Source organism: Dendrobates tinctorius, unplaced genomic scaffold, assembly GCF_039654945.1.
Source record: "Dendrobates tinctorius isolate UK_male_01 unplaced genomic scaffold, ASM3965494v1 ptg000036l, whole genome shotgun sequence".
Taxonomy (NCBI): domain Eukaryota; kingdom Metazoa; phylum Chordata; class Amphibia; order Anura; family Dendrobatidae; genus Dendrobates; species Dendrobates tinctorius.
In genome coordinates, this window is record NW_027361704.1 from 14,831,832 (window position 1) to 14,846,622 (window position 14,791).

The following is a 14,791-nucleotide window of genomic DNA, read 5'->3' on the forward strand; positions in this document are numbered from 1 at the left end:
CAAATAATTCCTGTAACTGTCAATGAGACTTCTGCACCTCTTGACAGGTATTTTGGCCCACTCCTCAAGAGTATACTGCTTCAGTTGTCTCATGTTTGAAAGTTGCCTTTTCCAGACGGCATGTTTTAGCTCTTTCCAAAGATGTTCAATAGGATTTAGGTCATGGCTCATAGAAAGCCACTTCAGAATAGTCCGATGTTTTTCCTCTTGCCATTCTTGGGTGTTTTAAGCTGTGTGTTTTGGGTCATTATCCTGTTGCAATACCCATGACATGTGACTGAGGCCAAGCTTTCTGACACTGGGCAGCACATTTCTCTCTATAATCCCTTGATAGTTTTGAGATTTCATTGTACCCTGCACAGATTCTAGACACCTTGTGGCAGATGCAGCAAAGCAGCCCCAGAACATAACAGATCCTCCTCCATGTTTCACAGTAGGAACAGTGTTCTTTTCTTGCTATGCTTCATTTTTCTATATGGGAACATAGAGCTGATGTGCCTTGCCAAAAAGTTCCATTTTTGTCTCATCTGTCCATAGGACATTCTCCCAGAAGCTTTGTGGCTTGTCAACATGCATGTAGTTTGGCAAATTCCAATCTGACGTTTTTATAATTTTTTTCTCCTTGGTCGTCTCCCTTGAAGTCCACTTTTACTCATACAACAACGGAGGTGTGATCTGTCACTGATGTTCCTTGAGCTTGAAACTCACCTTTAATCTGTTTAGAAGTTTTTCTGGGCTCTTTTGTTACTATTCATATTATCCGTCTCTTTGATTTGTCATCAACTTTTCTCCTGTGGCCACGACCAGGGAGGTTTGCTACAGTCCCATGAAGCTTACATTTATGAATAATATGTGCAGCTGTAGTCACAGGAACATCAAGCTGCTTGGAGATAGACAAACATATTAAAGGAAAAAATTATAAGACTATCATTTTCTTTCTAATCTCCTGAGACAACTCTTTCCTTCACTTCCTCTTGTCCATGTTGAGGGTGATAAACACCATGTCACCAAACAGCACAGTGAGTATCTGTAGCCCTCTATACAGCCCACTCACTGCTTCCAAGATTGTAGACACCTGTGATGCTCATTAGTGGACACACCTTGATTTAACATGATTTTGTCACGTTATTTTCAGGGGTACCATCATTTCTGTCCAGGTCTATTTCATGAGTTTTATTTATTTTTTTAATTCTGTGGAAACATTGTTGAAAAGAGATGTCTGAGGCTGGTTTCACACTTGCGTTTTTTTGCGCTGTTTTTGTGCGTGAAAAAACGCATGCATTTTTTCCCTATACTTTACATGGGTGTGCAGTAGGGTGACCGGATCTCATATGGGGGGGAAAAAATGGCAGAATCTTGTTCGTCTGGACCCCACAAAACGATTCCCCTTTCCAGATATTGAGATAGCCAAAATTTGAGCTCGATCAAACGACGTTAACCCGTGCCGCTCGTCGCTCAAAGTTTGAAAAAATCCAAATTGAGGTATTTTAAGATTTAGGTATTTTGCATAGTCTGTTAGACTATAAAGAATGTGACAACAACATTGCAGAAATAGCCCTGACCAAATTTTCGAACCATTTGTGGTATTTGAATGCAGAGTTGGTGGGATTATCGTTTTTTGATCCCACCATTACAGACAATGAAAAGTTGTTAATGGCTAATAAATTGCTCAGTAGCACAGATGAACCATCAGAGCACGCTAACCTACATGAGCTGATAATTTTACATAGTTATCTAATCTATTCTAGAGCTTTTGTTAAAGTAGTTTTTGAAACGTCAGAATATAATGCTCGGCATTTGCTTACAACTTGCAGGACATATTGCTTTTGTTCTTCATCTTTTGTCAGAAGGTCGTTAAAGTCGGTTACTTCCTACCTCTTTTAATTTTTCTTTCCTAACTTTTGGATTTACAACCCTAGCGTGCTCTGATGGTTCATCTGTGCTACTGAGCAATTTATTAGCCATTAACAACTTTTCATTGTCTGTAATGGTGGGATCAAAAAACGATAATCCCACCAACTCTGCATTCAAATACCACAAATGGTTCGAAAATTTGGTCAGGGCTATTTCTGCAATGTTGTTGTCACATTCTTTATAGTCTAACAGACTATGCAAAATACCTAAATCTTAAAATACCTCAATTTGGATTTTTTCAAACTTTGAGCGACGAGCGGCACGGGTTAACGTCGTTTGATCGAGCTCAAATTTTGGCTATCTCAATATCTGGAAAGGGGAATCGTTTTGTGGGGTCCAGACGGACAAAATTCCGACATCGATTTTTTGCGGTCACCCTAGTGTGCATACACATGCGTTTGTACACGTTTGTATGCGCATGCGTTTTTTTGTAGTGTGCGCTCGGGCGCACAAAATGCACACTGTTGCATTTTTTTGTGCGTCCAACTTGTCCCCAAAAAACGCATGCGCACGCAATGCGTTTTTTTTTCACCCAAACACCCATTATACTCTATGGGTGCGCTGACGTGCGCATGGTAATGCGCACGTCATCGCAAAAAAACATATGCGTTTTTTTTTTAAAAACGCATTCAAAACCGCAAAAAAAGCACACAAGCGCATGATGCGTTTTTTATGCGCGTTTGCACTGCGCACTGTGTGCAGCGCAAAAAAACGCAAGTGTGAAACTAGCCTGACTTTCATTTGTTCATTTTCATAGATTTTTTATTTATTTTTACTTTTGTCAGATTCAAGTTATTTCTGTGACCATTGTGGGTTTTTCTGTCATTAAACGAGGGATAGCAACTATTTTGACCACGTGTGTATATATACATTATATTGCTAATATGGTTCTACAAGATATTGGGTAAGAAGTCTGCATGCACTCTACGTGACTGCAGACTGACGAATAGTGAGTTATAGTGGGATGAGTATGTGTGGTGCGCACACTATCATGATTCCTCAGTATTCTGAGTGCGAGCAGGCAGGCATGTGGTTACATGGATGCAATTTGAATATTTTCTATCACATGCCAACTGGACTCATTTGGTTTCTCCAGTCTAGTTGGATCATGACTGTAATTATCCAAATTGCATACATGGCATCATGTGACTGCCTGCTTCCAGTGACAATACCAGGGATTTGTGACAGTGCGTGCACGGCACACTGTCATGATTTGTCTCTCTGTAGTCAGACAGTGACTGCAGACTTTTGTCCCAAACGAGGACAACCACGTTAGTACCCCTGATTATACCATAAGAAAAACAGGATTCCTTTTGGATCACCCCGTGAAGCAGTGATATTGTCTTGTCCTTGTATTTCTAATTCTTCCCCCTCTTAAGAATATTTGTTTCTAAAATAAAAGGTATCAACCACTGAGGACTCTCAAATCTTAATATTTTCGTGTCTAAAATAAAGAATATTATACATTACATATAAATAAATTACAAGCAGGCAACCATCAAGGAAAAATGTACTGTGTCATTTGCAGACCTTTGATTTTTAACAAACATCATTTCCAAGCACAGAACAGTGGAAATTCACCGTCCAGCCGTACCGTTGGGATTACCTCTTGTGGGCTTATCATTTTACCCATAAATATACCTTGATTTGTAATTATTTATATTTACCTCCATGTTCCTTTCACTCAGCTGACACTAATAGTAGTCAGAATTAATGTAAGTGATTAAGTAGAAGGATTTCTCCTTTGTTCTCATTAATGTTCAGTAATATTCATCCAGCCACCTCACATCGATCAATCCTAGCTGTCTGCTCCAGTACCAAGTGTCTGCTGCCATTCTTCCTTTAGTTTAATTTTGAAGATGGCTTTTGTAGATAGTTCCCCTGAGACTGTCAATGACTAATCTTGCTTTGCTGTAATTAAAGGTGAAAACAAAATAAGAAAATCCTATATGAGGTTTTTAAAGCAAAGCTTTGCTATCGAATTCAAGGAGATAATTTACACTAAGTCATACAAAAAACATTTCTAAATATATGCTATCAAAATTTTAGACACCATAGCTATCTCCACATTTTAGCAATATAATTTGCTGTAAAATATGACATAAGCTTCATCAGTTGTAACGATAATTGGTACCTGACAGCTGACGTAAGCTTCCCGATCTACGAGCAACATGGATCAGAGGACAGCTTGGCCATTTCAGCCAGGTAGGTTTTATTCTAAAACACTGGGGTAAAATCTGGTGGAGGACAAGAGACCGGTCTGTGATTTCCTCCCTCCCCACTTCCTTGGCCTGTCACTCAAGTGGAGTGATCTAGTCATTCAGATGGCATGGTTCCCCACATGTGTGCTTTCTCTGAAATACTTCAGTATTTCAGAACAAAACATCCCTGGCTAAAATGTAGTATGTACTATTATGCACCTTGATTGTTAACCTGAATGGTGCCTCATGCTGTGTACATAGAGAAACAGTAAGAGTGCTCCATGTGGAGGTCACCACCAGCAGAGGTAAGGGAGGGGTGGTTGCGCTCATAATTACGCTGAACAGGCACAACACCGTTTGTGATAGCTGTTAGCTGGCGGTCCCCGAGTGCAGCTGCACCTTCCGCCTGCCCCAAACACCAAGCGTAGGAGCCATGACCCAATGACCAATGAGGAGGGTGACAGGGTGAATATCGTCAGGGCGCCACGCAGGTAAAGTCGTTTGACTCTCAACAATAATTAAAGCTTGGAGCAAATCAGCTGCTGCACACCCATGGGTTAGGAAATCATAAATGCCAAAAGGAGAGGTTAAGTGGTTCCTCTGCGCGCTGTTAAAAATCCACAGAAATAATCCAGGAGATTAATATCTACACGTTTCAAAGTCATCCAACTTCTTCATCAGGATGCAACTTGTGATATGTAGATATTACAAACCGCACAACTTTTCCAGTGTGTATTGACCTCAACAGACTACAATCTTGAAATAAAAAATGCTTTCAGACATAAATTGACAGTCCATGGACGTATGGCTTCCTGCAAACTACGAGGCTCAAATGAGACAAATATTTTTCCTGTATGGGAAACCTTTGACAATATGAAACTGATTGGAAGACGTAGATTGGCAACAAGTCACTTTTCGAAACGACGTGGATAACATAACCTAAGGACTCTCAAAGGCCAAATAAATCAGCTACATTTGATATTTTCAAGCAGTATTTCGCTGAAAATGTTTAGTGTAAGTAACCTTGTCCTCAGAATATTACTGTCTCTGCCCATCCCTTTGCGGCCAGTCATGTTGCTGCTTCTGTTATTCAGTTATTCATCATAGAAAAGGCAAAGGAGTGAAAATTAACATAAAGATTTCAGATTTTTTTAAACATATAACAGATTTGCATATCAATATTAATGGTGTGAATGGTAATTATTTGCACCTAATGGTAAAATGTACATTTTCTAAAGAATTCAGGTCAACATAGGAAATTTCCAATTCTCCTGTGACCCATTCATGAGCTTCTAAAGAAGCACTCCCATCAATATTTTTTAATAAAATGTATATACAGTATATATATATATAAAATGTGTATGTGATGAAGTGTGAGTGTATTACTATACCTACTGCTGCTCTCCGGTGTCCAGGGCGGTTCTGCTCTGCTGGTCAGTGACGTCACCACAATTCAAACTAGCAGGCTCATTGTATGCTCTATGTGTGAGCCAGTAGTCTCTTTTACATTGAAAACCTATAAAGCCTTGTTGTGACACTCCATAGCCTACATTGTAAAAAACACTTCCTGGCTATGCAGAGCGCAGCGTGACCCGGAGAGTTTGCAGAGGGTTGACTTCACTGAGAAATGGAAAACAATGGCGCAGGACACAGGAGAGAGCTATTTTAATACACACACATTATATTTGATGTGTGGAAGCGGGACGGCCACAGGGCGAGGGGAACAGCAACAATCAGCAGACACGCACAAAGATAAGATAATGGAATATGAATATATACTAACTAGTTTACTAAGTAACAAATACAATGACAACAGTTACTCTCAATAACTCCGACTAAGAGTATACGCAGGTACACGTACACAGAACTAAGTTATATGCGAGCAAACACAATTAACCTTTTCTGTGCATAAATCAATGAAATGATGCTGTGCCAGTACTATAGTTATTGCCTACTCGGAGCAGTTTTCGAAGTGTCTCTTCCACAAGAGGCCTTTTCTCCTAACTTACTGGACCGATATAAAGCTATTGATATACATGCATATATATTCAGATGTAAGGTGGTACCAATACGTTCTGAGACTGAAGTAGAATGGTGCTTTGCTTGGCTGAGTAATGAATAATCAGAACCGCCATCTTGAAGTGTGGTCCCTGCAAAGACAGGCATCACAAATGGCTGTAAACTCTGGTGGTGTGAGAAGCCAGCTCTTCAGCCATTTTTACACACCAACATGTAATTAGTGTAAGGGCTTTTGTGAAGTCTGATGCGTAGCAGCCCCTGCAGGAGAAGCAACCCTCCACCCCTGAGATTGAGTGGTGCTGGAGATCAAGGAGGCCAGCCAGTGCCTTTCCTGTGGTCGCAGTCTGAACTACAGGGATATCTCTGCACCCGCATGGGACATAGTGTCCTGTGCGGTTCAAGAGGTGGCCAACTGCCAGACTACATCAGTTATGGATCAGACAATAAATCTCTTAATACAATTCTTAGTTGTCAGCGGTGGCAAGAGAGCTGAAGTGCTTTCCTGTTAAGCCTCAGGTGTTGTGGATGCCAAGGTCCAGGCCATTTTAGTGCTATATGCAGCGGGAGTGAGGAGAGATGCTACACATTGCCAGAAAAGAGCTGGGTTCATCACATCATGAGGGGCTATTGGCTGAGTGTATTGAATAACTGTGGAGATCTTGGTGTAGACTGACGCAGACAGAAACTCTTAGGAAATGCCGATCTCTAATGCAGGGCTTCCCTAAGTCCTTAGTGATAAGTCTTCATGTGGCCTAGTCTAAGATGCTTTGTACTTGGTTGTCCTGACTGAGTCAGTTCATGTCAAGCCGAACAACGTGCCACAGAGTCACACCACCCATATAGACTATCTTCAAGGATGCGCAACTTCAATTCCACCCCGAATCTCCTTTGACTCTTCCCAACTGCCCACCAAATGTAAAAATCCTCGCATTCCAACTCTGGCCTCTCACCACTGCCCTCTACTGGCCAGATCATATATTACATCACAAATCTCCAACAGTATAGTAAAGTGTGATTAACCCTTACACATTACATGCACATACACACATAAATCAGGCACGTCAATTCCACATCCCCAATCTTTCCTTCTTCCATTATCTGAACACATTAGATAAATGTTTGTCAGCTGGTGTCATCGAAATTGTTAGGTTTGAATATGAATGTGGACTTTTAGGTGGAACATTTCTTTAAAGGATGTGTGCACTTTTCAAACAGAAGTCCAAATTAAATAACAATTACCATTCAGTGCTTAAAGTTACTATACAGTGCTACGGTTTGTGTTTTCATGATTAAGGATTACACCCTTGTTCTAGTCTGTTACCTGGATCATACTGCCAGCCATTACTTCTTTACAAATTATGTACCCTAAGATTTGGATTTAGAATTGGATTTAGAAGAAATCCTGTAAGATACTGGAGTGGGTGTCCCAGGTGTCTGACTTGAGCACTATAAAAACCTTTGACAAGTATCATATTTAAAGAATTACAAGAATATTAGTGAATTGGAGGCTAATGTCCTTGAGAAAATCACTAAAATTCTACAGGGATGCTGGCAGAAGCTCGTGTCTGGCTGTACATCACATTTGGAGCAGGTCACAACAGCCAAATTATTCTGTCCTAAAAAAAAAAAACCTTGTTGTGAAGGGGATGAATCATTCTGAGATTTGCAGCAGTTCCACTTTTTTTGGCTTTCAAATTGTCATTTTGTAATGAATTTGGAGAAACCATTTTTTATACTATTACGGTATATATATTATTATGCTATTGCTGTTTTGAGTTATTTAAAGTTTAAACAATTTGATAATAAATCAGATTTGCAATAGGGGTAGAATAATTTTGACTGTAATTGTAAATGTGTGATTTTTTTACTTCTACAGTCTCTGTAAAAAAAAAAAAAAAAGCAAAAAAATCTGGGTCCACACACCTGTAGTTGGATAACATTTTTTGATCAAAGCGCGAAAAAGGCATCCAACCACATTAAGGTGTAACTAAATATGGATGGTCCCTATCACTTTTGTCTAAACCAGGCATTATCTGAATGAGGATGTGAAAGGAAACCAGGCGTAGTTACGTCACATCTGTCAATAACTTCCTTCCAAGCTGATTTCTGAACACATCAAAGTTGAACTTTAAGTGACCATAAATCAGCGGAAAATTTGTTTTGTAGACAGAAATAAGGTTTACAAACCCAGCCATCAGAGCAAGTTCACCCATTATCATATAGATCTTCTACACTCCGAGTGGTTTATTTTTAGTGGAACCCTAGTGCAGAATTGTGTTTTAGTGGAAAAACTAAAGTACCGTAATTAAAGTAAAAAAAAGTCTCCATTTATGTTACCCGACAGACATCTGTGGCATATCCATGTGTGTAATGAATGTTCGGTTGGATACTGGTGACCATAAAGGGTTGTGGTCTGTTACCTACCATTAAGACAGACACACTGATCTACATAGAAATTATAAAGACAAAAATATGTATTTTTTTTAAGGTTGTTCCATTTTTAGTTAATACATTAGTGCTATTTTTGCATTTAATTGGTTAGGAAAGAGTAGATAGCCTTAGATTTTTAGTAAGATGCATCTTGTCTATGGCGTCTCTCATTTGTACAGTTGACACGCATATTGCTAGGTTTGGCGAGTCGGTGAATGCATTTTCTGCTTCGATTACATCAGTTCACATCATGCAGTGAAATCACTTGTATGAACATTGCAGAAATCTGTAGAACTGATGCTCTGTAGTGAAAATAAACTTTTTCCAGCAGCTGTAAAACGGTTTCCTGTGAGATGGCACTGCAGGTCAGTCACTGCTCCATCTACTTTATGTTGTTAGCTGCTATCGATCTTGTCTCCATGATTAGAACTGGCAGGAATTAGTTTGCATTGATCTGCTTTCATGTTTTTCATTGTTGAAGCAGCTTTATTTATGTGAAACACTGCATGGTATCCATTTTGCTAATAGAGAATGTCCTGCTGTCTTTGCATCTGTGTAATAGCGCTGCTTTGAAAGGGGATATTTTTTAAGTGAACGAGGCAGCAGCAGCATGGAGCCGACATTCTCCCTACAATGAGATGCACTCACCTTATGTGCATTGTGCTTTCTTTTCTATGGATTTTCTTTATCCTTTTTCTTATGTAGAATGCTTTGGTCATGTTAAAGGTTCTTAAATAATAGAAAATAATACATTGTAAAATAGATATGCTTGGGATAATACACTACATAAGGATTTAGTGGAGATTTTTTAAGGCTATATAACAATTATGTATTTATTTTATATCATATTTGTAAATAAAACTGCAAAAAGCTTCCGGCTTCTTACATACCATGCATATGGCTTATCTAATACCCTGCATATGGCTTATCTAATACCCCATATATTATAGTAGGGTATTTACACACATTTTTCCTTCACATACCGCAATTGGGAATGCTGGAAATCCCCGCTGTTCACCTTGTGAGTATGCTAGCACGCCTAACTATTAACTTCCTGGGAATGGTAGCACTCCTAACTATTCACTTCCTGAGAATGGTGTCACTCCTAACTATTCACTTCCTGAGAATGGTGGCACGCCTAACTATTCACTTCCTGAGAATGGTGGCTCGCATAACTATTCACTTACTGAGAATGGTGGCACGCCTAACTATTCACTTCCTGAGAATGGTGGCGAATCAATCCTATATATTCACTTCCTGAGAATGGTGTCACTCCTAACTATTCACTTCCTGAGAATGGTGGCACTCCTAACTATTCACTTCCTGAGAATGGTGGCACGCCTAACTATTCACTTCCTGAGAATGGTGGCTCGCATAACTATTCACTTACTGAGAATGGTGGCACGCCTAACTATTCACTTCCTGAGAATGGTGGCGAATCAATCCTATATATTCACTTCCTGAGAATGGTAGCACTCCTAACTATTCACTTCATGAGAATGGTGGCACTCCTAACTAATCACTTCCTGAGAATGGTGGCGAATCGATCCTATATATTCACTTCCTGAGAATGGTGTCACTCCTAACTATTCACTTCCTGAGAATGGTAGCACTCCTAACTATTCACTTCCTGAGAATGGTAGCACTCCTAACTAATCACTTCCTGAGAATGGTGGCACTCCTAACTAATCACTTCCTGAGAATTGTGTCAATCCTATCTGTTGACCGCCTGAGAATGGTGGCATGCCTAACTATTCACTTCCTGAGAATGGTGGCACTCCTAACTATTCACTTCCTGCCCTTCCCGTGGTTGTTCCTTCCCGGGGAAAGACCTGGTTAGTCATTACTTGTGTTGAGAAACATGTGATGGTGTCTCCGCGGCTTGTGTTTTGCATGTTTTTGTATATTTCCCATAAGGGATGGGGGCATTGCTCTAAAAACACTGTGTTGCGAAACATGTGATGGTGTCTCCGCAGTGTTGGATGTTGATCTCCATGAGTTCATTCATCCTCATTTTTCACAGTCTTTTACTAGGCATTGCTCCTACTAGCCAGTTTCCTACTCCACACTGATGAGGGGCAATACCCTGAAACAGCTGTCTGTGGATGGATACCGTGTTTTGGCATAGGTGGTTTCCTTCATTGGAGACTGCCCTTCCCGTGGTTGTTCCTTCCCGGGGAAAGACCTGGCTAGTCATTGCTTGCATTGAGAAACATGTGATGGTGTCTCCGCGGCTTGTGTTTTGCATGTTTTTGCATATTTCCCATAAGGGATGGGGGCATTGCTCTAGAATCACTGCGTTGAGAAACATGTGATGGTGTCTCCGCAGTGTTGGATGTTGATCTCCGTGAGTTCATTCATCCTCATTTTTCACAGTCTTTTACTAGACATTGCTCCTACTAGCCAGTTTCCTACTCCACACTGATGAGGGGCAATACCTGAAAACAGCTGTCTGTGGATGGATACCATGTTTTGGCATAGGTGGTTTCCTTCATTGGAGACTGCCCTTCCCGTGGTTATTCCTTCCCAGGGAAAGACCTGGCTAGTCATTGCTTGCTTTGAGAAACATGTGATCGTGTCTCCGCGGCTTGTGTTTTGCATGTTCCTGAGAATGGTGGCACTTCAAACTAATCACTTCCTGAGAATGGTGGCAATCCTATATGTTGACCTCCTGAGAATGTTGGCACTCCTAACTATTCACTTCCTGAGAATGGTAGCACTCCTAACTATTCACTTCCTGAGAATGGTGGCACTCCTAACTAATCACTTCCTGAGAATGGTGGCAATCCTATCTGTTGACCTCCTGAGAATGGTGTCACTCCTAACTATTCACTTCCTGAGAATGGTGTCACTCCTAACTATTCACTTCCAGAGAATGGTGTCACTCCTAACTATTCACTTCCTGAGAATGGTGGCATGCCTAACTATTCACTTCCTGAGAATGGTGGCTTGCATAGCTATTCACTTACTGAGAATGGTGGCACGCCTAACTATTCACTTCCTGAGAATGGTGGCGAATCGATCCTATATATTCACTTCCTGAGAATGGTGTCACTCCTAACTATTCACTTCCTGAGAATGGTAGCACTCCTAACTATTCACTTCCTGAGAATGGTGGCACTCCTAACTAATCACTTCCTGAGAATGGTGGCAATCCTATCTGTTGACCTCCTGAGAATGGTGGCACTCCTAACTATTCACTTCCTGAGAATGGTGTCACTCCTAACTATTCACTTCCTGAGAATGGTGTCACTCCTAACTATTCACTTCCTGAGAATGGTGGCATGCCTAACTATTCACTTCCTGAGAATGGTGGCTTGCATAGCTATTCACTTACTGAGAATGGTGGCACGCCTAACTATTCACTTCCTGAGAATGGTGGCGAATCGATCCTATATATTCACTTCCTGAGAATGGTGTCACTCCTAACTATTCACTTCCTGAGAATGGTAGCACTCCTAACTATTCACTTCCTGAGAATGGTGGCACTCCTAACTAATCACTTCCTGAGAATGGTGGCAATCCTATCTGTTGACCTCCTGAGAATGGTGGCACTCCTAACTATTCACTTCCTGAGAATGGTAGCACTCCTAACTATTCACTTCCTGAGAATGATGGCAATCTTATCTGTTGACCTCCTGAGAATGGTGGCAATTTTATCTGTTTACTTCTTGAAAATGGTGGCTTTCCGGTTTATTTACAGTATTTACTTGACAATGTGAGCCATTCGGTCTTCAGTTGCTCAGAAAGTATAGTTGGCAAAAGTTCAGATTATGGCACCAGTCACACATGGGAAAATCTATTACAATTTATAAGGTTTTAAATTGGCAGAGTTGAGTAAAAATAGCTACATAATTTGCTCAGCAGTACCCATGTAGTAACAGAAAAAGTACATAAGGTGCTGTGTTCTAAGGAAATTTTAACAAAGACAGAAGTTACATTTCATACTTCATGAATGCTAGAACTGAATACTCATAGCATATTAAAGCACTACTAGCATTACCATTATATTCATTGTTTGTTCTTCATTGTTTTTCAGACGTCTTCACTCCAACTACTTGTTCTGTGACTGCCACCTTACCTGGTTGTCGGACTGGTTGCGCCAGAGGCGAACTATTGGCCAGTTTACCTTCTGCATGTCTCCTGTGCACCTGAGAGGTTTCAATGTAGCGGATGTTCAAAAAAAGGATTTTGTTTGCATGGGTAAATACAGACTTTGCTTAATGGGTATATTTATTAAAATTAAGAGGAAGTATAGCTGACGCTGGACCATCACTGTGGGGCAACAGGTGCTCATTCTAGTGCTCGGTGAGACTATGGTGCTTGATTATATGACTATCCATTTGTAGTTTACATGCATTCTTGAAGGAGCCTACACACAGTTGTTTATGAAGAATGTTATACCAAAGCCATTCTTTACACATCATATTATTAAAATGTAATTTTTTATGTATTGTCATCACTTTTTAGAAAATTCCACATACAACTATTTTTTAATATGTTATAATTTTACAGATTTCTGAATTCCCTGTAATGTAATAGGACATCCAGAAAAATGTACATGACCTGTGAGTCTATCAAGGGTTGTTGTATTGCCACATAATCTATAGATGGTCCAAAGAACACAATCCACAGAAGAGTGATGGTGAAAGCTCGTGTGAACTTGAACAAAGCTGTCTTTTTACCTCAACATATTTGCCATATTAAAGCCCCCAATGACCACAGTCTTTACAATATGAGAAGCCTGTAAACAGTTGTATAAGCCTCACTTTTAAAGAGAAGCTATCATCAGAAAAATAACCGATTGTTTAAAGGGACTCTGTCACCACCAAAACTGAAACTATTTAGACCTATGTGGATTCAGACCCTATAAAATCACACTGGTGCTGTAGATTTCAGGAAATATATATTTTTTTGTTTGTTTTAGAAAAAGTGGTTTATTAGATATGGAAGTGAGGGGACTTCGGTACACTCTTTGCATGGTCAAGGGCTCAGAGCACCTTTCCGCCCCTCAATTGCAATACTCTGAACTTCTTCTCATGGTGAGACATTCACTACCATTGTGCACATTCTCCTCTTCATCTCCTGTCAGCATCGGCATCCACTACTTTGTCATCCTGTGTGCAATAAGTGGCTGCTACATACCAGACAGGAAGATAAGAACTGGCCCCTGCAGATGCTGACATGGTGTATGCAGGCACTCCGCTCCTGCAGAGTCAAAAGGCTCAGATCTGTGGAGTTAAATCAGTGCTCCATGGTGGGCTCTGCCAATCATCATGAAGTGAGGGGCTGAGTATTGTGTTTGAGGGAACAAAAAGATGCACCAAGCCCTTGGCCACACCAAGGGTACACTGAAGCCTCCTCATTTACAAATGTAATTTTTTTTATATATAAAACACATTTACTCAAATCTACATTACCAATATTGATTTTTAGACAGGCTAATTCATTTGTTTGAATGTTTAAATATTTTAATTTCAGTTTGGTGTTGACATACTCCAATTATGTCAAATTTTTTTGTTAACTGTCATATGTAAAAGAAAAAAAAATTCAATTTTTTTAGGGACACAGTCTGTATTAAAAATAAAAATTGAAATTTGGCTATTAACACACCGACTCCTGCGGCTTTTTAGATTCAATGTATAGACTGTATTGAAGCAGATACTAAGCATGTGCAAAGGTCATTGTGAAGTGAGGGGGAGCAGTTGTGACATCACCTTTTGTGAATGATGAATCCTGTGATATCACCTATGTATAGCGGTGTTACCTGTCATTGTTATCTTGCCTCTGATATGGAGCCTGCTGAAAACTCTTCCTGAAACAACTGGAAATATGAGTCTAAAATAGCCCGAATGGCTAGTGTGAAAACTGCAGGATTACTAATTTTGTTTAATAAAGATCGTAACTAGCGATGAGCGAGCGTGCTCTCATAAGGTGTTATCCGAGTATCCCCGCTGTGCTCGAATTCCATATTCGGGTGAGAACAGCTGTATGTCTTGCGGCTGTTCAGCAGCCTCAACACATGCAGGGATTGCCTAACAAACATCTGCGCACGTTCACTCATCACTAATGATAACATTAACCAAAAAAATTGACCCAAATTTTCAAAAGTGCATGTAAACAAGAACCTGATTTAAACAGTAGGTTATTTTCTGATGATGAGTATGTGATGTGAAAAAATTAATCACTGAGGACAGTGATTGACGTGATGTTTACAGCAAGTAAGC

The 14,791-nt window shown here is 40.1% G+C and overlaps 1 protein-coding gene across 2 annotated transcripts in view; it reads left to right on the forward strand.

Annotated features, from left to right (window-relative positions):
• The window catches only part of SLIT3 (slit guidance ligand 3), a 1,050,869-nt gene that overhangs the window by 704,459 nt on the left and 331,619 nt on the right, over positions 1 to 14,791 (forward strand). For both annotated transcript variants that reach the window (XM_073573732.1, XM_073573731.1), the window contains exon 8: positions 12,604 to 12,767. In XM_073573732.1, the coding sequence (XP_073429833.1) occupies positions 12,604 to 12,767 (164 nt within the window). The remainder of the gene's footprint in view (positions 1 to 12,603; positions 12,768 to 14,791) is intronic.